The 22,464-nt window shown below is 37.0% G+C and overlaps 1 protein-coding gene across 1 annotated transcript in view; it reads left to right on the forward strand.

Moving 5' to 3' along the window:
• Positions 1-20,192, forward strand: part of FAM126A (family with sequence similarity 126, member A) — a 20,337-nt gene extending 145 nt beyond the window's left edge. Inside the window, exons 2-10 of the mRNA XM_009075768.1 lie at positions 785-886; positions 4,587-4,766; positions 7,409-7,489; positions 7,887-8,002; positions 8,315-8,410; positions 10,329-10,445; positions 11,167-11,254; positions 11,730-11,889; positions 19,574-20,192. Of these exons, the coding sequence (XP_009074016.1) occupies positions 785-886; positions 4,587-4,766; positions 7,409-7,489; positions 7,887-8,002; positions 8,315-8,410; positions 10,329-10,445; positions 11,167-11,254; positions 11,730-11,889; positions 19,574-20,130 (1,497 nt within the window). The 3' untranslated portion in view covers positions 20,131-20,192. The remainder of the gene's footprint in view (positions 1-784; positions 887-4,586; positions 4,767-7,408; positions 7,490-7,886; positions 8,003-8,314; positions 8,411-10,328; positions 10,446-11,166; positions 11,255-11,729; positions 11,890-19,573) is intronic.
• The last annotated feature ends 2,272 nt before the right edge of the window (positions 20,193-22,464 follow it).

Below are 22,464 nucleotides of genomic sequence, written 5' to 3' on the forward strand. Positions count from 1 at the left end.
AAAATAGTAACCTTGGGTTTTGCTGAGATCGTGTGCTAAATACAAAAGTCTGCTTGAAAAGATTTTTTTCCTTGCCTCTGGGATGACATGCTGCCTGACACAGAGCAGTGAAAATCTATATCATAGGTGAATGGCTTTGGTGGTTTGAGTACTAGACTATAGGTTTTGCTCCTGGTCTGCTTAGATACAGTGGGATTAGGTTTTCCTGACTGTACAGTGCAGAAAAATTTTAAGGAGATGAGAAGTACTGTAAAAGCTATGAATAGTGAGTTTAAATATACAGCTTTCAAAGGGTTGCTAAAAATATTAGACTCTTACCTTACTAAATAGTGGCAGAGAATATCTTTAGTGTTAGAGAACAGCTGTTTGCATCAACTGGAATTTGTGTTCTTGCAGAGTAATACTGTATCTGGTAATAATGCTCACTGTGTATGTACACTTGGTCTTCAGAACTCCTTCAAGTATGGATCTGAAAACTGTTAAGCTTCACTGTACCAACATTTCACAATGAAATTTCAGTGAGGGTTGCATCTGTGAAGCTCTTTGGGTTTCTATCTATTTCCCATCCACTATGATTACCTTTGTATGAAACTGCAAAATGATAGAATGCAGTGTGTCCCCTGGCATTGCCAGTGACAATGTGGTGATTTCCATAGTAAGGATTTCTTTGTGAACCAAGTTTTGTTCATAGTAAGCTCTGATAAATAGCAACTTGTCATGGAAAATTATTGTTGAAATAGTTGTTGTTTAGTGATAAAAACTGCTTACGTTGCTTTTATTTCAGACACTGCCAGAAGCATCCATATCCAGCTATGCTACAAGCTTGAAAGACAAGACTGCTTTGATTTCATCTCTTTATAAAGTGATTCAGGAGCCACAGAGTGAAGTGAGTATATTGGATCTTTCACCCAAAACATCTGACAAAACTAGCAGAATAAAAATATGACCATGCGTGCTAATTAATTGTGTTCTTACACGATGAACTACAGAGCTACACAAGGAGTAAATGTTTGTTCTTAGCAATGACATGCTATAATGGAAAAAAAAAAAAAATCATAAGTTTTGTGACCTACTGGTCATAGCTGAGCTTGTGGATCTCACTCATGGACTTCAGGACTTGGATATAGAATTGAGAAATATATTAAGGAAATTAAAAGATGTTTGAGTCTGACAGAATTCTTTCTGTAATTATCACTTCAGTTGGATCTATAGGTGTCAGAAGCTTGTCTGTTACAACCCAAGAGAACAAAGATAAGTTTGTGATGCTTTTAAGTTGTTGCTTAGGTTTTAGGTTCTTTGTTGTTTGAGATGCATACAATATGAACATATGGATTTATACAGGAGATGTACCCTCGCTGAAATGATGGCAAAATACAAAAAAACCTGGGAGAAAGGGGAGCAGGTTTGCTCAATACCTGTAGCAGAATAGGTTCCATATCCCATGACTGCCCTTGTTTTAAAGTGTCCAGGTGAGCTCAGAAGATACTGTGCTGGGTTTAGCTGTGTATTGTTAACTGTATTGACTCTCTTTCTACCATCCAGCGAACCTCGTGTGTGTTATTTTAAAATTGCATCAAGTCCTTATTTCCTCTTCTAAAAAGACCCAGCAATAAGGCACCTTCTCAACGTTTGAGATTGTCAGTCATGGTCAGGATAAAATGTTTCAGCATATGCATTTATAGAGAGAATGCTGGTAGTGAAAGAAGAAATTTATTTTTCTTTGCTTCTTAGAGAGGCATACTGAGTCATTCCGACTACTGAGTCAAGCCTGTCTGGTCTTCATAATGTGTATCGACATGTAAATCTATCTGATGAGCCTCCTTGCTGATAGCCAAATTAATACTTTGATATGTTCTTTGATTTCTTCCTACTTTTGGCTGCCACTAGGTTTCTTAGGGACCTTAGTAGCAGGGTACTACTGCAAATCCTGCTTGAAAAGGTTGTTGGGATGATTCTGGGGCAAGTTATTGAAGATTTCCCTGTTGGTGAGACTTGGAGTTGAAAAAGCTGGTGCTGACACTGAGCATTTTGCTGCCTTGGGAAGAAGTCCTAAAGCCTTTATTTGGACTGTCCGCCAAGTAGGTGTCGCTTTGTGGAAAGGTCCACTTGGAGCTTTCCATGTTGTGAGAATACTTACAAGCAGCAGTTCCAAAAACAAGTAAATCTTTCAACTGTTACATGAGATCTGTTAGCTGCATTGTATAATGGCAGCTTGCTTTAGACTGTAGGATATGTTGTCCTTTCTTATATCAGTTATGTAATATAAAGGGGAGGGATTAATGTGTGAACACTATACATATACTGCTGAGATCAAGAATGGACAAGCAACCCCATCTGTACACCTTTGAATAGATGCACTTCTGATGTAATAATTATTGGTACTGTAAAATGGCAATTAATCCTGTTTTGGGGAATGGATTTATTCTTCTTTTAAGCATTTGAAATTTATTATGTGTATTTGCATCTGTAACTGCATTTTTATGCTGGTTCAAGTTTGCTTTTCATATGGGTTGTTTTGGTTTGCTTTTCCAAAAAAAATAATGATCAGTTTATGAGATAAATGAACTTGTTTCCTCTAGCAATTAGCCAATTCATAGTAGCTTTATTGGTGAAGACTTCGTTAGTAACATTGGAGGGTCTCGGACCACTGATAGGTGAAAAATGTGATTCAATACAAGCAGAATCTTTAGAAGATATGGAGGTATAAAGGACTTTTCATTGAGTCAAGATTGCAGCAGTAAAAAAAATAAATTTCTGAGGTTTGTTTTTTCACAGATTGAAGATTTTTTGCTTTCTACTTAAAACACTGTTGCTGTCCTTTTAGGCAAGAGCCATGCAGGCATTTGCTTTAGGAACTAGAAAGTGTTTGGAGTGTCTAACACATTTGGATGCAGCTTATAAGGAAGAGGGATGAAGTTGCTTGGATGTTTTTCAGGACCAGCATTAAAAATTTCTTCAGTCTGGATACCTTTTAGAACTGTTTTAGTGTAAAATCATATCTTGAAACGGCAACAATCCTTAATACGTTTTGATATTAGGTTGTAGCATGTGGTGGCATTTTGAGGAAGAAAATCTGGTTTTGTACTGATTATGCATTTAAATGTGCTGATGCTAAGCTGTTTCAACTGAGATAACGATGTAAGCATGGATACCTGTCATAGCTATTTGTGTGGCTTTTAAAGTTCAAGCACGTAATTCAGAGCTGATACTTCATTATGGGAAGCCCAAAAATTGTGTGAAATATGTAAGCTGAAGATAGAAAGTAGTTCTGCTGATAAAGTTTCCTAGAAGGATCTTTGCTGTACTCCTCTTAAAACTGACGACTAGTTTAGCTTGGCATGATATTTTTGCTTTTGCTGAAGATTTTTCACAGATGACTTTTCCAAAGTGAAGCTGTATCTGTCAGAAGCTGAAAGTTCCACTTTTTCTTTTTTCTTTTTTTTTTTTTGAATGGATCAGTTTGTCCCAAATTACTACTAAAAAAAGAACCAAAACCTGCTAAGATCCTTTGGTTTCAGAAGTAAATTCAGGACGTAAGAAATGTTAATTCAACTTTTTTTGTGTTCAGGAGGAAAAGCTTAGGAAAGCAATCAGACTTTTTCTAGCATAATCTTCTGGTAGTTTTGCCTCCTTTGCTGCAATAAAGGGAGGAATATAGAATTGTGCTTTTTTTTCTAAAAGCTGGTTTAACTAAAACTGAAGATGTCACCTAGAGAAATCGCAGAAGAACTGAATTTTGTAGTTCATCTGGCTTTGAAAGGGCCTACTGTTTTTTTTGCTGTAATTTCTACTTGGCTTAGGAAATTTCCTAATTTCCATACGTTGACATGTTCACACAATGTTTCATCCTCTAGTAGAGGTAGGTGGTGGCAGAAGAAAGCACATTAAATCCAGAAACACAGTGCAAGCTGATTGCCTAATTGTTTTTAAGTATTATTTTAACTTGATCTAGCTCAGCGTATTACTTCCAGTTCAGTGTGTTACATCTATTTATATCAGCTTAACAAATTTTATTCTAAAATTACTCTTGAGGCTTCCCATTTCTGTCTCAAATGTCTAAATACATTGAAGTTTCTAAAAGACTTTAATGAGAGTGGGAAAATGAACTAAGTCTACTGTATACTAAGTTATTTTAATACTTTGTTATGCGGCTCTTCTCACTTGGTGGGTAAAAGCCTCTAGCAATTTATGCATGTGTGTGTGCTGTTGGAGTTGCAGAATGGAAAGACATTTTGTTCCAGTACTTTTTCTGTATATCAGAGATATTAAGGACATGGCATGAGATACGGTGATAACAAATATGCTCTATTTATGCCTTTGAGGCTGGAGCAAATGAGCCAAAAATGAGAGAGAGCAGCTATTGGAATTCTTTTTCACGTGGGTTGGAAGGCTCTACTTTTATAATCCAAAAATGTTATAGGGCTGAAAAGTCTGTAAGCTAACTCAGGCAGTTGTTACGTCAGTCACTCCCTAATAACTAAAATGTAATTTTCATCAGTTTACAGTTTTGTCTCAAGGATTGATCCAGACAAAGTTGCAGATTCTTGTAATGTTTTATTCGTTCACAACTGTAACTTACATTTCAGCTTCTGGAGCCAGTTTGCCATCAGCTCTTTGAGTTCTATCGCAGTGGGGAAGAACAATTGCTACGGTTCACGCTGCAGTTTCTACCAGAATTGATGTGGTGCTATCTTGCTGTCTCAGCCAGCAGAGATTTGCAGAGCAGTGGATGCATAGAGGCTCTTCTCCTAGGAGTCTATAACTTGGTTTGTATTTGCATGTGATTATTCAGGCCTAAAAATACTGGTGTGCTTCTGTGGGATACTGTAGAGTATTTTTCTGGGGAATAATTAACAATTTTGATTCATAATTGAAATGAAGTGATTGAGTATTTCAGTTTTGACTCTTGAAATTGGTGTCCGTGTCAGAAATCTGCAACATGAACTTTTATTCTTTGGTTGACATTTTCCTTTGCTCTTTTTGTGGTTCTTAATGTTTTCTTGATTCTTGACACTGTGATTAAACTTAGATTCTGCTTGAGAGCTTTTCGAGGCACTACTTGAGAAGTGGTTGTCCTTATTTTGTGGAGTATTTTGACCGTCTTGACTAAAACAAAAAAAAATTGGTTTCAACAAATTCTTAATACTTGTCTGCTGAACAGATTGCTTAGCTTTGAGAAATTAAAGGTCTCCATTTTTAAATAACACTGACTTTTTTCATATTTTATATGAAATTATTCAATTTGTTGCTAAATTAATGCTTCGAAGAACAGAATTAATAAACCTTTAAGAACACCATGTTTTAGTCTTTTTATTGCTGTTATAAAAAGTTCAGTGTTATTATGTCCATTTGGAGTCTTGTCAGTGTAGTTTGTATGTTCTGGGTGTTTTAGGAAGGCTTTTTGGGAAATTAAACAATGATGAACCTCGTCTCCTCTTCCCATTCTGAAGATCTGGAGAAGGCAGCTGCTATCTTTCTTCTGGAAATAATCAAAGTGTCTTTACTAAGCAAGTGAAGTTACTCCTTTTTTTCACCCAGGAGTCTAATTAAAAAGACTTGAGCCATTATATTCCACTCCTCTATAGGCAGAGTATAGGCTTTGTGTGTTTTCTGTGTGCTTAGTTGTATCTGACAAGAATAATGGTCCTGAAAAGCTTTTGGTGTATTTTACACTTTTAAGTCAATTCACTCTTTTGTTTCCTTGATGAAGTCACCTAAAATTGTTGACAGGTGTGGCTATAATCACTTGCTTTTCTCCTAGAAGAGATTGCATTTACAGTCAAGCTTGAAACCAGTCCAGTAGCATCTTTTTAGCCATGAGCAGTTTCTTTCTCAATTAGTAACTTAGCTGTACATCTCCAGCTGCTTGGGATCGTAAGAATTTCACAGCAAGCTTCTGTAGGAAGCTGTAGATCAGGGTGACTTTTTGGAAACTTTTTTCTTTTCCCCTTCTGCTTTAAGTCATAATGAATGCTTATGATAAAATAATGCCACATTACTCATACTGGCTCATTCCCCTCTGTTGATGTCATAAAATTTGAAACATAATCAAGATGATATTGTTCTTTAGTATATAAGGTTGAAAAAGTAGTAGGTGACCTGCGTAGATACTTTTTTTCCTCTTTAACTGTCTCCTTTGTTTTCAAAAACATGAGAAAATATGTAGCCTAATACTAATAGCAATTCTTATATAAATATGTATGATGGCCTCTTGAAAACTTGAGGGAATGATCATGTTCAGTAGGAGTCCTGCAGTTTCTTACTGAAGGAAAATGAAAAAGTAACTATTGCTTGGAATCATTTTAAATTCACTGCATTGTGAGGAGTATGGAATTATTGTGGCTGAACCTTGAGATCATGAACTGGTTTGTTCTACCTTCAGGTTAGAGACATACAGTGGTGAGTGCATGCAGTTGAATTTTTTTGCTTTCCTGGCAATAGGTATCAGTGGTTTATGTGGAGAGTGGAGGAGCTGTGTAACTTTCCAGAAGGAACAGCTCTATATGCCTTTTTGATACTTTTCAGTCTTCCTTTACTGCTTCATACTGTACTTTAAGACATGAGTTTTAATAATTATTGTGTGAAGTTAGTCTTTCAGCCTTTCAGGGCATCTTTGTTAGGAGACACTGAAGTTTCTCTCTAATCAGTCCTTCTGGATATTATGAAATCTGCTGCTGAAATTTAGAGAAGAGAAAAATAAAATCTTGTGTGTGGTATTGGTTATTGGACAATTCTCCTTTGGATCTTCTGAAGTTTTTTATTTGAAATACTTCAGTGCTCTCCTGTGCCACACACCCACATATTGTTTTGCCTTACCCATTAGTCTTCTGTTAACTTAGAGGAGTGAGAAGTCTGCCAGCATACTGCTGTGGTGTTGTCTTGCAGGAAAGTAGCTCCTGTAAAGCTTTGCATCCATGCTTCTTTTAATTCCATGCATAGGGAGACAGTTCCCAGACTTGGGCTTTTACAAATACTGTGGTGTCTGCTGCTAACCATATGAGGCTGCAGTCACTCCAGAGCTGTATTATTTCCAAAACACATTACTTGTAGAGTCATTATTTGATGGTTAAACAGTTTTCAGAATGGAGTTACTGAACATTAGCCTTCACAATTAGCAAATAGTGCATAATTTTAAAAAAAGATAACCCTGTTTAAACATACTGAGACTTCCAGTTAGTGTTTTTAAGGTGGATTTTGTATGCAAATGCATGTGCCCTTTGCTAAGTCATTTGAACAGTTTTCCAAAACAAACCAAATGCACTGTGAGAGAAATCAAGTAGAGAGAATTTCTAGCTTGTAGCTCAGATTGTTATAAAATCCCTATGTGTACCTATAATAGCATTTAACATTTTAGGATATCTGATTTCTGTAGTACAGTGTAACCATTGGTTCCTTCTGTCTTTTTCAGGAGATAGTTGACAAAGAGGGACATAGCAAAGTGCTGAGTTTCACAATTCCGTCCTTGTCCAAGCCTTCAGTCTATCATGAAGTAAGTAACATCTATGACACAAAGTTGTTACTGATTGAGAAAAGCAGTATGTTTTGGGGCCTGTTTGTTAATAACAAAAGTGAAAAGTAGTTTTAACATGTTGCATGATGACACGAGAACATACTTCTGAGTACTAGTAAGTGGTATCTGAGGCATCTTCGAGACTGAATAGCCATAACTCCATTAAATCCATACACCAACTTTGTCTTTGTTCTGAAGCCACATACCTTATCTAGTATAAAATGACTTCTCTGATCTAAGACAGCCAAGCAGTCAGATAACCTTAAACCTGTTGAAATTGTGTACAAATACTGTGATGATGATCATTGTCTATATTCACTTGCTTTATAGCAAGACTTGAGGTGGATATGTTTTGAATGACCATTTTTTCCTTTAGCCTTCCAGCATTGGCTCCATGGCTCTCACTGAAGGAGCTTTATCGCAGCATGGTTTGTCCAGGGTTGTGTACAGTGGACCTCATCCTCAGAGGGAGATGTTAACAGCACAGAACAGGTGAAATTGTATAATTGGGTTTTGCTTGAGAGTCTACATGGATCTTAACTTTTGATTTTGAGTATAGTTGTAGGGTGAAGGTCTAGGTGCATGCTGTTTTGTGATCTTTGTTTTTAGGCAGGTAAATGTAGATGCAGAAAGGCTAGCAGAGCATATTACTACATGAAGAGGAAAATGCTTGTTCAATTGTCAGTTTTACTGAAATGAAATACTAAATCTGTTTAAGTAACTCTTGCAAATTTCCATGTAAACTTGTTTCCTTTTAAAAAATAAAATCGGGAATGTAATTCTAATGTTTCTTATAAACCCCAGGTTTGAAGTGCTGACTTTCCTTCTGCTCTGTTACAATGCTGCCTTAAGCTACATGCCTGCAATGTCTCTTCAGTCCTTGTGTCAAATTTGTTCAAGGTAATTTCTGAGAGGTTGTTTATACTTACAGTGGCATTTTCAGCTTGAAATGCAATCAGTTTGGACTTTTCTTTTTTTCATAAAAACAAACTTCAGGTTTCCAAAGACTGCTTTTAAACTTGATTTCTTTTCATAAGTATTTACAGCTGCATTATTTGCTTTTAAAGTATCTCTTATGTAACTTTGGGTGAAGATCTCAAAATGGGGAAACAGTAACCTGATTTTTATGCTGGTTAAGCCTCTCCCTTAAGTGGAGAAGTCAAATAAAGGGAACAGGTTTTTAATAACAGTAACTGTAGTTGTGTTAACTAAAGAAAACCAGAAATATCTTCTAAAAGTGTAGTAAATTTTGCATTGCAAGCTTACTAAGTATATTTGGATGATGTGCAAGTTAAAACTTTCTTGGAATTATAGTAGATAAGTAGTATTGAAACTAGAAATGCATTCATTTTTACAGATACATAGGGTATTTGCAAAATCAGCTGTTACTTCAAAAAAACAAAATAGCAATGACAAAAAAACCCAACCCCAAAACAAAACAACAAAACGCACCCACCTCAGCTTTAATTAGTGTCTGTTTTCAATCAATTTCTTTTCTCAGAGGGGAAGAACTGGTAGTAAACACATCTACCTCTGGATTTTTGGGAATGGACTTTAGGTTAAGGGAAAAATTAGAATGCTCTCCTTAACCCAGGAAACCCAAGAGACCTAGAAGTCAACGATAGCAACTTTTTCCCAGTCATAGTTCCCAGGTTCCTCACACAACCAAAACATGGTAATTCATGCCTGAAAGATTTTTGTCTCTTCAGAAGAGGCAAGAGACTTTGGAGCACTTGGTAATATTTAAAAGAGTCTTTACAAGGTCTGTGTTAGATATGTCTCTTCTCGCAGGCAACTAGCAGTAGGACAAGAGGGCACAGACTCAAGCTCTGCCAGGGGATGATTAGGTTGGATATTAGAATATTTTTTACGGAGAGAGTAATCAGACATTGGAATGGGCTGCCCGGGGAGGTGGTGAATTCACCATCCCTGGAGGTTTTCAAGATGAGACTGGATGTGGCACTTAGTGCCATGGTCTAGTTACCACGGTAGGGTTGGACTCAATGATCTCTGAAGTCTTTTTCAACACCATTGATTCTGTGATTCTATGATTCTATATGCTGCTCTAAAATTTAAGGTACAAAATATTTAGAAGCTAAAGATTGTGGAAAGGAGACCAGTATTACTTATTCTGCTTGATTAGGTTTTCATTTGTATTTGGTTAAAATAATGTTTTTAAGCCTCTGAAAAAAACCCAAGCAAGTTATCAGAAGATGCAATCAAGTCTTTCTGCTTTAAAATGAATGTTTGGATTGTGAATTATTTAATACTATGTAATTTGACTTCTTTTGTAGTTCTTCCTGACTGGTTTTGTCATCCATGTTTCTTGCTTACTGAAAATCTCACCCTGACAGCATTTTGGGGATTCAAGGGAATATGTCAGAAGCCTAGAATATCTTTCATTGTCATGTTTGGATGTGGTACTCGCAGAAGTCTCAGAAGTCTCTGAAGAATAACTCCTTTAATTGGTTTAAGCAATGTTGAATCTAAGTCTCATTAAATTTTTATGGCTTTTCTAAAAAAGCAAAAGTATCTATTTCTTCTTATTTACAAACATGGATTGCAAATGTGAAAATTCCAGCACAAAATTCTGTGTTGATCTCAGATTTTTTGCATCAGGGCAGTTACTAAGTCTCTTTTCATAAGAATATTTTCTTACTCCGCTGTAAAGCAAAGCTGGTGTCGTGGCCTTCATAGAGGAATTAACTCAGTTAAGAGTAGGGCTTTAAAACTAGTCAGTACTGGTGAAGTGTTGGAACTGTAAACCACAAAGGTGTTGCTATGTTAATTGCTAATGACAAATGCATGATTTCTCTAGAATTTGTGTCTGTGGATATCCTCGCCAACAAGTGAGAAAGTACAAGGGAGTCAACAGTAGGATTCCAGTTTCATCTGAATTCATGGTGCAAATGCTAACAGGGATCTATTATGCTTTGTAAGTTGTTTTTTTAAATATCCATACAAAATAGAGAAATTTCTGTACTTGTTCACGCATGCCACCCTAGAGGCATTTCGTTTCTAGTGGGCAGATGCTGTGTCTAGCAGTAAGGTCCTTGGGAAAACACATAGTTCTCCAACTAGTTGGCTGTAGTTACTGATGTCATACTGGCAAAAGAGGGCAAGAACAGCACTTGATAGGTATAACTGCTAATATGAAAAAAAAAACGTTAAAAAGCCTTTTCCAGCTGTTGTCTGCTGTCCACATTTTTGCATGCTTGGTTTTGATATCAGTCTAGTTAAGGAAAAAGGGTTTTATTTTTCCTCTGAAGTGCTGATGTCATCTACCCTTCGATAGTTGTGTTAATGTGTGAAGCTCTCTTAGTAACTGAAATAAGTAGAGACTAGTAAGACAGGAATACTCAAAGGTGCAGTAGTATTCTGAAATTCAAACAGGATTCTTTTTATATTTCACAGCTAGCTGATCAACAGCTAATTATGTAATTTTTAAACTACTCAAGGTGGCCAGTGAAAATAAAGCTCCATAGATGCTACTTCAGAGTTCTCTAAGTAGCAGGTTTTGCTGCTAAACTACACCAGTAGTTCCAGTCCTCTAAATTGAGCTCTCAAGGAACACTAAATCTGTGAAGGTTATGTGTCCAAGAAGGTTCATCTGTTGATATAGTTGCTTATTATTCTGTATATATTTACCTTTGCAGTTATAACGGAGAATGGGATCTGGCTCGTAAAGCTATGGATGACATTTTGTACAGAGCACAGCTGGAGCTGTATCCAGAACCACTGCTGGTAGGTATTGGATTCCAACATTTGTTTGAGTAGAATTTTTAGTCTGGGATGTGACGTCCCACCAGGAAGCTGAATCTATGCGTCTGTGCTTGTGTTAATAGCTCAGTCTGTAAGTACAGACACACACAGAGGTATTTTCAGTGTACTTACTTATTGTGTCATGTTTCCCAGTGAGCAAATTGTTTTCAGTAGGACACCTCTAAGTCTCGAAAACTTAGATAATAATGCAGAAGAACTCTGAAGTAATAGCCACATCTTTAAACTGCAAACTTTACTTTTAAAAAGTGGCAAGTATTAGTTCTGAGAGCTAATTGCAATGAGTATTCTTTATGATATGCAAAAAAAGCTACTGTGCTTTTAGACCTTTACTTGGAATTGGTACACTGTGTTCTTGAAGCTGTAAGAATCCCCAACAGAATTCTTTGAGAATTTGGATCTTTGTGTTAAGAACTTAACTGTATCTCTTCTGTTCTAGGTTGCTAATGCAATAAAAGCTTCACTGCCTCAGGGTGCCATGAAATCTAGTAAAGAAGGTACAAGATGCATTCAGGTTGAAATTACACCTACTTCATCCAGAATATCGAGAAATGCTGTGACTAGCATGTCTATACGAGGGCATAGATGGAAAAGGCATGGTAAGAAACAACTTTGGTAATGAATTCTCAACTTTTTGTGTGTTTAAAGTAATACTGAGAATTTTGTTATTTCAGATCTTTGTTGATTATAGGCTAGCAGGAGTTCAGAGGTTATTATTTTCTTGACTGGTGAATGGGAATCTTAATGCAGTTCAGATGAAGTATATTCTTTATTTCCTTAATCATGTTTTTAAAAAACCACAACACAAAACTTTTTTGTTAAAGGGAGGTGTACATAGTTATTGCTTCTTTAAAGAGACTGATGTTCTTGTTTTCTTCTGAAAAGTAGTTTCTAGTACCTGAAGCAAAGTAAATACTTAACAACTTTACCACAGAACCTCATCTGTGTTAAATAAAAATTGGATTTAAGGGTAGAGGGAGAAATTATTACATTTTGGTGTTGTGGTTTAACCCCAGTCAGCAGCTAAGCCCTACACAGCCACTGACTCACTCCCCCACAGTAGTATGGGGGAGAGAATTGAAGAATGAAGGTGAGAAAACTCATAGATTGAGATAAAGACACTTAATTAGATAAAGCAAAAGGTGCATATGCAAACAAAGCAACACAGGAATTCACTCACTACTTCCCATGGGCAGGCAAGTGTTCAGCCATCCCCAAGAAAGCAGAGCTCCATGGTGTGTAACTGTTACTTGAGAAGACAAACACCATCATGTTAAATGTGCCCCCTCTTCCTTCTTCCTCCCCCAGCTTTATACACTGAGCTTCATGCCATATGGTATGGAATATCCCTTGGGTCAGCTGTCCCAGCTGTGTCCCGTCCCAGCTTCTTGTGCACCCCTAGCCTGCTTGCTGGTGGGGTGGTGTGAGAAGCAGAAAAAGCTTTGACTCTGTAAGGACTGCTCATCAATAATAAAAACATCCCTGGGTTATCAAGACTGTTTCCAGCACAAATCCAAAACACAGCCCCATACCAGATGCTGTCAAGAAAATTACTGTTGTCTCAGCACATTTGAGCAAGCTAATATAAGGAGTTCTCCAAGTAGAACACAGGTCTGGGCTGAGAGGTAGAGGACGGGGTGCTGAATGTAGAGCAAAAGCAGAGATGCCAACAAGAGATTCTGAGAGTCTAAACGTTAGGTTTCACCACTTCTGCCATCTTCAGATGAGGGAAGAGCTGCTGACCAGTGATGAAAATTGGCAGCACCTTGTGCTGTTTGGATTGTAATTCTGGTGATAGGCTAAGCGTGTGAGTGCTTTTCTAGGGGGTGCAATAAAGATTTTTTAGTACCATTAAAATTTCTCTTTGTGTACTATGTGAGCTTTTGTCGTATATGGACAGTTCAGCTAGAAAAATTTTGCTAACCTACTTGTCATAAATGATCAAGAAGTAATTCAGGTAAGCGTTGAGAAAATTATGTATAAGTATACTGGGAGAAGATGGCTTTAAAATAATGATTGAACTTACGGAGCGCTAATGGTACATATTGGTGCTATTAGTACCAATATTAAGCTGCCAAAGGGGGTGAGGGGCAAAGAAAGGTAAAATAACCGAATTTCTTTTCAATTGATTAGAAACTGCATGATACTGCCAGACAAAGCTGAGGACCAAAACATTAGTGCCTTTAACTCAAACAAGATCCAATAGCAAGTCATTACTGAAATCTCAAGGCTGCTAAGGACCATTTTAATCGTTACTATTTATTTTTCTTTCTTCAGCCTTACAGTTATTAAGCATGGATTATTGACCAGATGCAAGAAAACTGTATGATAGCTCAGCTTTTAAATGGACAAATGCCCTCTGAAGCTTGGCAATTATGTTAGCTATTATTATTTTTGAGTGGTTCTGATGTTTGTTCAAATGAGGTGGTGGAGGGGAACACAGATTGGGGATATCGAGTGCTACTTCATCCAGATGAAGGTTATTAAAATAAACATTGTCTTTGCATTTACAAGGGAAAAAAAAGGAACAAAAATGGTATGAATCAGTATTGGAACCATCCTTATAAAAATGCAAAAATTTCAGCAAATACAGAAATTGAGAAGTTTTTGCATTTATTGCCTCCATGCAGAGAGTGAGTGAAGTTCAAGGAAAAATGTGTGGTACAAGTGTGCCCTGCAGAAGATAACAGTAAGCTGAAACGGTCATGAGAATAATAGTTGAACTCAGAAACGGCATAGAGTTCTGTGTTTTATGAGAGTCTTATAAAGTAGGACAAGTTGAGAGAAACAGTGATAATCTAGTTAGTATGATCCAAGAGAAGAGCAGTCAGTGTTTAGGGATGAAGATTGAAATATTAAGGACTTCTGCAAAGAAGCTCATGTCAGCATTTTCTTTGGGTTATTAGGAAAACTTTGGATTTGTCTCGATAGTACAGGTTTAATGAAGAGGAAGAAAATCACTTGGTGCAGGGTGGGAGTGGAGGGGAACATGTGTAGCAGGTTGTGGGAGTAGTTGTAAATTGAAAGGCTGTTGTAAACATTGGGCTAGTCTAAAGTCCAAAACTGAATCTATGGTATCTAACTGACTGACTGTTGATTGTGTTGTTTTAACTGATAAATGTTCCCTGCATAAATCACTTCAGCTGATCTCCTCAAAATTTTCATTATAAAATGCTAACCAAACTGTTGTTTGTGACTTGAAAAACCTATTTAAAGTCAGTGAATGGTCTCCAGTTTCCAAAATTCTTAGTAACTTCATTCGGGGCCCCACAATTCCTGATGAAAGAAAGACATGAAATACATCTTCAGGGTCAGCATGCAGAAGGAATAACAAGGCTTGTGCTCACAGATGCCTCTTTGAATTGAAATAAATACTGGAATTGGTAGAAATTAGATGGCAAACCTTGTACCTCCTGACCATTGTTCTCTCTCTTATGGAGTAAGGGAAGGACTTTATTTGGGTCATTTATTTTTATTTTCAGGATAATAAAAATGAGTATAAATGGATTAGAAAGCCAGAGAAGACAGCTGAGAGGGAGGTCGATCTTATACATTATGTGGACCAGAAGACCTGATGAATCCAAGTATCTCTTGGGGATGCAAGGGCAGCAATTTTCAATCACTGTCTGTTTGTGTAAAATAAAGAAAATAGATGAATTAGAGTGAATTGCTTTTCCAGCTGAGAAGCATGTGCATAATCACTTTAACTTATAAAATATTCAGTTTATTTAGAAGTTTACAGATATTAGATCTTGCTAACCTTTGCTAGAACTCTAGATTGAAGTCAGTTTTGAATAAAGGTTGTCTTGACATTGAATCTTCTTGTGATATTCAACCCTGTAAGTTGTTCATTAAGAGCAGTTACTCAGAAGCACTTGTAAAATTAAATTAGTATTGTGGATTTGGACTTCTAAGATAGGTACTTTAGATACATTAAATGTGAAAGTGATTTGCAAAATGGTTCCATCTAATCACAAGCAGGTAGTGTTTATAGAGTGAGTTGATATTAGTCACCACATAGCAACAAATTATTTAGTGTGATTGGATTGCTTATAAATTATAGAACTTTAAAAAGAGGAGCATTAGCTCTTTGATCTAGAATTAGTTTGCTGTAGTTTGGTTAAATTCAAGCCTTGAGTGGCATTTCCAGTTTCATTCAGATACAGAGAAAACTCAGAAAAAACATAGTGTGTGAGGGACGTAAATACTTAAATGAATTTTTGTTTATGGAAGCTAGGGAAAAAATCCAAGCAAGGCCTATCAGTGCTTTCTTTATTAAGTAACATCTTCCAAAGTGCCATTTAGAAGGGTGACAGACTAAGAAAAGCTAAGCCAATGTTGGTAAGAGACATAACAGAAACAAAGACAACTAGAGGAGAAGGACAAGAGGTTACTTTTTTTTTCCCCATTGCAGAAATTGACTTTCATTTAGGTTTAAAAACACTAGTCTATTTATCTCTGTGGAGATAAATTTCTGACTTTTTTTTTTTGAAACAGTATTAATTTCTGAAATAGTCATAACTGATAAGACTCCGGAATGAATGTTAATTTTGGGATATAAGCTTGATGGTTTTGTGAATAATTCAAAATGTGCAAGACATGCAGCTTGAGCTTGTGGTCATTAAATTTTGAATTGCAATCCAAATGGGCAGTTTACTTGTGCAATCTGAGGTAAATGATCTAGGCAGCCATAATAAGGTAGACTATGATCAAAATACCTTTTGAATTAATTCTTAGCAGTTAGTAATCATGAAGTGCATTAATCAAGGTTGGTTCTAATACTCAAAGCATTCAGAAACGTGACTCCAAATGCATTTTCCTTCAACTGCTATTGTTATATTGATATTAATGTTCAAACTGGTATAATTATTCAATTTTGTCTCTTATTTATCAGTGTCCTCTGTTTTCTGCTACATTGCCTTGTGCACTTGGCATTAATATTTCTTTCTCAAAGGACAGACCCCTAGAGTCATCCAGCTTGAAGCAGTATTATCTCAAAACCAAGACTGTGAAGCTGAAGGTTTGGTTTAGGTGTTCTACTTCAAAGTTTTAAAATAAGGAGGTTATGCTACTATGAGGACATGGATTGTGTAGTCTTCTCCCTGCCCTGCGGCAGTGTTAACGGGAGGTGAGATATCCAGTGTCCCACTTTTTCATTAGTTCAGTTAAACTCAGAGAAAGGTGTTTTTCCTTTCATTAGGAGTCAGTAGTAGCACTTAACTAAGAAATTAGACATAATTATAATGAGCAAGACTCCGAAGATTTTTGATTGATTTTATTTTCTGCAGTTCATTGTGGTAATGGTTACACAGCTGTGGGAGTGCAGCAATGAATGGTACAAAGTGCTGATACATCACAGCAGGATGTTACACTTAGAATGTTACACCACCAAATAACAGTAACTGGGTATTGCTTTTATACAAAGCCTTGAACAAAAAAATATTCAGCCTCTTTTTTTCTGGTTTCTGCTGTGTACACTGAGTCTTCTTTCTTTGGAGTTGGATAGTTGGTGCTTTCCTGTCCTTGGTGGGGAAGGGAGTGACAGTAAAGCTCTGTTCAGTCCTCTCCTCTCTCTGGGGTGGCAGGAAGGAGTTTGAGGTTTGCCTTAAAGAGAGGCACAGGTTCCTCACCCTAGTGAAATTAGAGCAATGAGGCCAATCAGAACACTGATCATTTCTCCTCACATCTGATCCTATGTTTTTAGGAAAAAAAGGGCTATATTTAATTGTGGTGTTGTTATAATTATTGTTTATTTATTAGTATTACTATTGCTGCTCACGCTACTTGGTTGTTACGTTCGTTACTGATGATAGAAGACTTTTGCAGAAAGTGCTATTAGGAGTAAACAGTTCTAACTTGAGTTTCCTGCCAAATACCAGGAATTCAGTGGCTAAGAGCAGCAGTTATTAATGCCACTTCCTTTGGCTAGTGCAGCTTGTTAAATCTCAATACTTTCATTAGTGGTTGACTAGACAGAAAGAATCATGGTACTTAGAATTTTCATGCTAAATCTGGGCTAGCTCTTATACCAGAGGACTGTGATGTGCATCCCTGCCAGAATGACCTTCTGGCTCTGTTGTGATCTGTGCAGGCAGCATAGATGCTAGCCAAAATCCCAGTGCCGGAGCTCACTTGACCTGGAAGTACACTGTGCCTGCACAAGAGTCTCTGGTGTGGGGACAGGAGGAAGAGAAGATCCCCTCAGTTAATGAGCAGTAGAGCTGCTGCTGTGTAAAATCATCTCATTGTAAATTCCTCAGCTTTTGGACTCCATACTGTCAGTTAAATCACTGCCAGCTTTTGTCATGTACAGTAACAAACTGGCAGTGTAGTCTGGGTGGTCCTAACTCAATCCTCAGGTCTGAAAGAGCTGCATTATGAATAAAACACAAGGATTCAGTTGAGCTTTATTCTGAGCTGTGCTTTTAGTGCATTTTTAGTCTTGTCAAGTTTGTGGCCATAGTGTGTGCATATAGTATACATATTTAACACATACGGAATATATAACTGTGTAGCATCTAGTTTAGTTCTCACTCTTCTTCACTTGGTTTTTCTGGGGTATACAGAAATATCTTTCTGGTTGAAAATAGTTTTTTGAAATGAATAAAGAAAATGGAAGTCAAAGTGGGATTAAGTTGGCTTAATAGTTTCCCTGTTAGTTTTCAGGCTGACCACTGTGCAGCATCATGACATTGGACATGTAGATTTTCTAGTCTTGCATGATAACATGTGAAGTTGATATGCCATTTCATTGTGAAAAATAAGTTTCACTTTAGCATGTTGATACAGAGAATATGGTCACAAAAGTGAATTATGGTCTGTTCTTTGATTTCTGATAATATTTCATGACCCTCAGAAATTCGTATTTTGGAAGAGGAAGTATGGGCCTCTCCCAGTGTGGTGCAGGCCAGTGACTGGAAGATTGAAGACTGCAATTTCAGAAATAAAGCAAAATTCCACATTCGCTAATGTTGCTAATTAACAAGAGGTTAATGTGTACATCTGCTTTAATTTATAATGCTTAAATCATCTGTATCTATTGGCTTTTGTTTATGTTTTGTTTCAGACATCTTTTGTTTGTGTTTTTTCTTATCCATCTTTAATTCTAGAACAACCAGAGAATGGTAATGATGCTACTGAATTGGGCAACTTTATCATACCTGAGATTAGTGTCACAAGTGTGGCTGGAGAGAGGACCGGGAATGGGGAAAAAAGCAGAGCACTAGCAGAGAATGATGTTCAGCATTTACAGGGAGTACAGGAAACAGCTACAGATCCTAGAACTGACAGCAAAGGCATGCCAGAAATCAGGAGGCAAAAATCTGTAAGAAAAATGATGGAGGATGGAATAAACTCATCCGGCAGAGTGCAGTTTTAGCAGAGCACTTGTAGCTGCACTCTAAGGTACCACTGTTGATTGAAAGGGTCACTGCTGCATGTTTCAAGAATAAAAGTATGCAGTTAATATATTTGCATGTGTAATAACACAATTGCATGTATTGCACACAGCTTTGTCTGTGCCACAGACAATGATGACATACTTACAAGTAGATTCTTCTTTAGTCTGGAGAAAATACACTGAGACACAACACACCTTTGACTTTATCAAACACATTTATTGAGTTTACAAAATCCAGTGATCAATGGTATAAAAAAATCCATCAAAGTGGATGTGAAAAGTATCTTGCCATGTACCTCAGACTTCCCAAATTCCACCTTTCATGGTGTACTGGAGATCTCATGTTGTGCTTGAGTTTCCAAGTCATACCACCAGACCTGTGATGCAGAAAGTGACCTTTCAGTCCTAAAGCATTCTTGGGTTGCTAAACATGCAGGTGCCATACTGGGTGTCCTGGGGCATTGATCACATACCTCTGTAATTAACAAGCTTTGCAAAATCATGTATTGGATCATTCGCTCTAAATTAGATTTACACTTTTTTTTTTTTTTTTTTTGCTCTGTGTGGTACCTTCTAATCTCTAAGTTTCTAATCTCCTGCATGAATTAACAAGACTGCATTTTTTTATTTTTCTCAAATCACTGCAAAATGAGATTGGGGGCATGCTCTGTGATCTAGTTAATGCAGCATTATTTGCTGTAACTCTGTATCCTAATGAACCTTAATTCCAAAATGTCGTGGAATAGGTAAGTATTTAATTTTCTGTTCTCTGTTCTATTGCTGTTTGGCTTCATGCTTGTAAATACCAAAATCGAGCAATGCATAAAATCAATAAGTGTGAGAAAGTCAATTGATAATTCTGTATTTCTGTTTTTACCACACAGGTAATTCTGATTTAGGAATTCAAGAAGAACTGATAGAAGTGTCTGAAACTGATGAAGGGTTTTACTCTAGGGCTGCTTCTAGTACAAGTCAGTCTGCCTTATCTAACAGCAGCAGCACAAGCAGCAAGAACCTTTTAGGGAAGAGCCAACGAAGGTCTGGAGGAAGCAAAGCTGGAGGAAAAGAAAAAGAAGGAGAAACCTGCAGAGAACATTTATCACGAAAACAAACTCAGAGAGCCATGAGTGAGAATCTAGAGCTTGTCTCACTGAAGAGACTGACACTAACAACTAGCCAGTCCCTGCCTAAGCCTGGCAGCCACAGTCTGGCCAGAACGACCACCACTCTGTTTAGTAAATCCTTTGAGCAGGTCAGTGGTGTCACAGTTCCAAATAATCGTGGAGGTGTCTCTGGTACAGAGGCAAACAGGTTTTCAGCTTGCAGTCTTCAGGAGGAAAAACTGATATATGGAGCAGAAAGAACAGATCTTCCGATTTTAAGCAAACAGCCTAATCAGCAGCGACCTCCTAGTATTAGCATAACTTTGTCAACAGATTGATATTAAATTGGCCAGTATAAAAAATAAAATACTGAGGATTTATCCTTATATTGGTACATTACACTCCTTAATATGCTGTACATTACTTTCTTAAACCTCAAGCCTGTAAATTCCTATTTCACTCACATTTGACAGTAACAGTGAATAGACAACAGTTGTAATTATTTTGAGTCAACTTCAGATAGTTTGGAAAGTTCCTTTTTGACTTACCTGGTTGCTTACAGCCTCGTGAGATCTTCACACCTTCACCAATCAAACAAGCATTGATTGGTTGTTTTGCCACTGACCAAGGTGTGGCTTCTTAAGGATGCACAGTGTGGGAACAAATAAAACCTCTCTCCCAGAATCTTCTTTTTCACTGCCACTTGGCATAGATAGGTAAAACTGCAAGTACTTCTTTTTCCATTTTTTTTTTATTTTTAAAGAGTAGTCTTGCAGCATTGACATGACATTTTGGAACAGCTTTGTAAGAGCAGACATTCTCTTATGTTAGCCATGAATGAAAGCTGTGCTTACATGTAAGGTTAAAACGAGAGGCATCACTTCAGTGTTTGATGTGGTGGTGGTTTTTGTAATTGAATTTAGTAAACATTGCAATGCTTCTTTATGGGTATATGAGTCCAAATTATAGATGCATTTTGTTTTTCCTGGATGTCTTCAAAACTGGGCCAAAAGTCATACAGCAGTAGTACTTGTGGGTGGGAGTTATTGTCAATTGCTATAGTAGTCACTCTTTAGACTTAGAAGTTATGTGACAGACTCTGTCTCTCTTTCAGATTCTTAAATATCAGGCACAAAGCTATTCATTGGGAAGTCAGTCATCAGTATGTTTATTATTTATGGGGAAGAGATGTGTTTATCTAACAAAATTATGTAGGGAATATGAGCCCTTTGCACTGACTTAAGCAAATCAGGAGTGTGATTGTGTTTAACAAGAGCCTTGTACTTGAGACCAAGAGAATACTACCAAAGGATGTGTACTTTCAGTAACTTGCAAGCACAAAGGGAAATGATTATGTAAATATAACTAGCACTGTAATTCCTAATCTTTTATATCTATTATTTTTCTAGTTTGACATTCTAAACCAGCAGCCTGTTCAAGGTTACCTAACCTTTAGCCTTCAGTGAGTTTGTTTGATACCAACTTTTTATAATGTCAAGATTTTAATTAAAAATGGACATTAAAATTTCTTATGCAGAAATCTGAAGAACAGTAACTGACAAAACCACTTCAGTAGCAGTGATTAGCTGATACACAGGCAGCATATTGCTATAGGTAGAGAAAGGGGATGAAGATCTAAGGCATAGCCCAGATTTCTGTAGCTATTAATTCTTTATTGCCGAGAACCTTGTGAAAAAACAAACACTAAAATTCTGGTAGGCTTTCCCAGTTGCCTTGGAGATAAGTTTAGATATCCCTTTTTGACTTAAACTGAAGCACAAGTAACTTTTAAGCAGCTAATGTTATTCAGGTTTATAGCAATTAATATGCTGGTTCATTAATGAAGAGAGATAGAGACATAGTTGATAGATACAAGTAAGTTGTATAATTGTACTACCAAGACCACAGACTAGACGTGTACATTTCTTAAAATCCACCAAAGTATGTAGAATAACTGCATCAGTCTGTAGGTGTTTGTCTTCACCTGAGAGCCTGAGTTTGAGTGAATGTGCCACACTTGCTCATTCTCCAGTTCGTTGTGTGACACTGTTCTATTCTAGTAACACAGTATTGCACCTTTTTACAGTGAAGTGTTTTCTTAATTGTACATGAAAACATTCCTAATGTATAAACTACCAAGTTTTCCCTGTTTAGTTTTTAATACTTTGGCCAGGGAAACAAACTGGTTCTTTGAGGTTATATGTTTTTGTAAATACTCTGTACAGCAGAAAATTTTACCTCTTTTTTTACAGGTTTTTCTGCAATACACATTAGATAGCACATTTGCTTCAGATTGACTAATACATGTGACTGTTGGAGCATGCATAACCACGAGCAATAGAAGGGTTTTAAGCAGCTGATGACAGATGTTGGCTAGCACTACACACATTGAACATGGATCTCTTCCTCCTCTTCAAATTTGTTCTAGATATTATGAAGAAATAGCCTGCAGAACTTAGAGCTGCCTCTTGATCTGCTTTTGCAGTGTAGGATTTAAGAATACTTTGGAAACACTTTGCAGTAAATTGAAATGTAAGCTAGAATTGCAGTAGACAAATATTTATTGTGATGGTAGTAGTTGTGAGTTAGTGTTAGGGAACTAGAATTTTTTAGTAATTCTACTGGGTTTGGTCTGTTTAATTTAGTTCATGAATCTTACCTCCCCGGCAGAC

The sequence above is a fragment of the Acanthisitta chloris genome, unplaced genomic scaffold, assembly GCF_000695815.1.
Source record: "Acanthisitta chloris isolate BGI_N310 unplaced genomic scaffold, ASM69581v1 scaffold14775, whole genome shotgun sequence".
NCBI lineage: Eukaryota > Metazoa > Chordata > Aves > Passeriformes > Acanthisittidae > Acanthisitta > Acanthisitta chloris.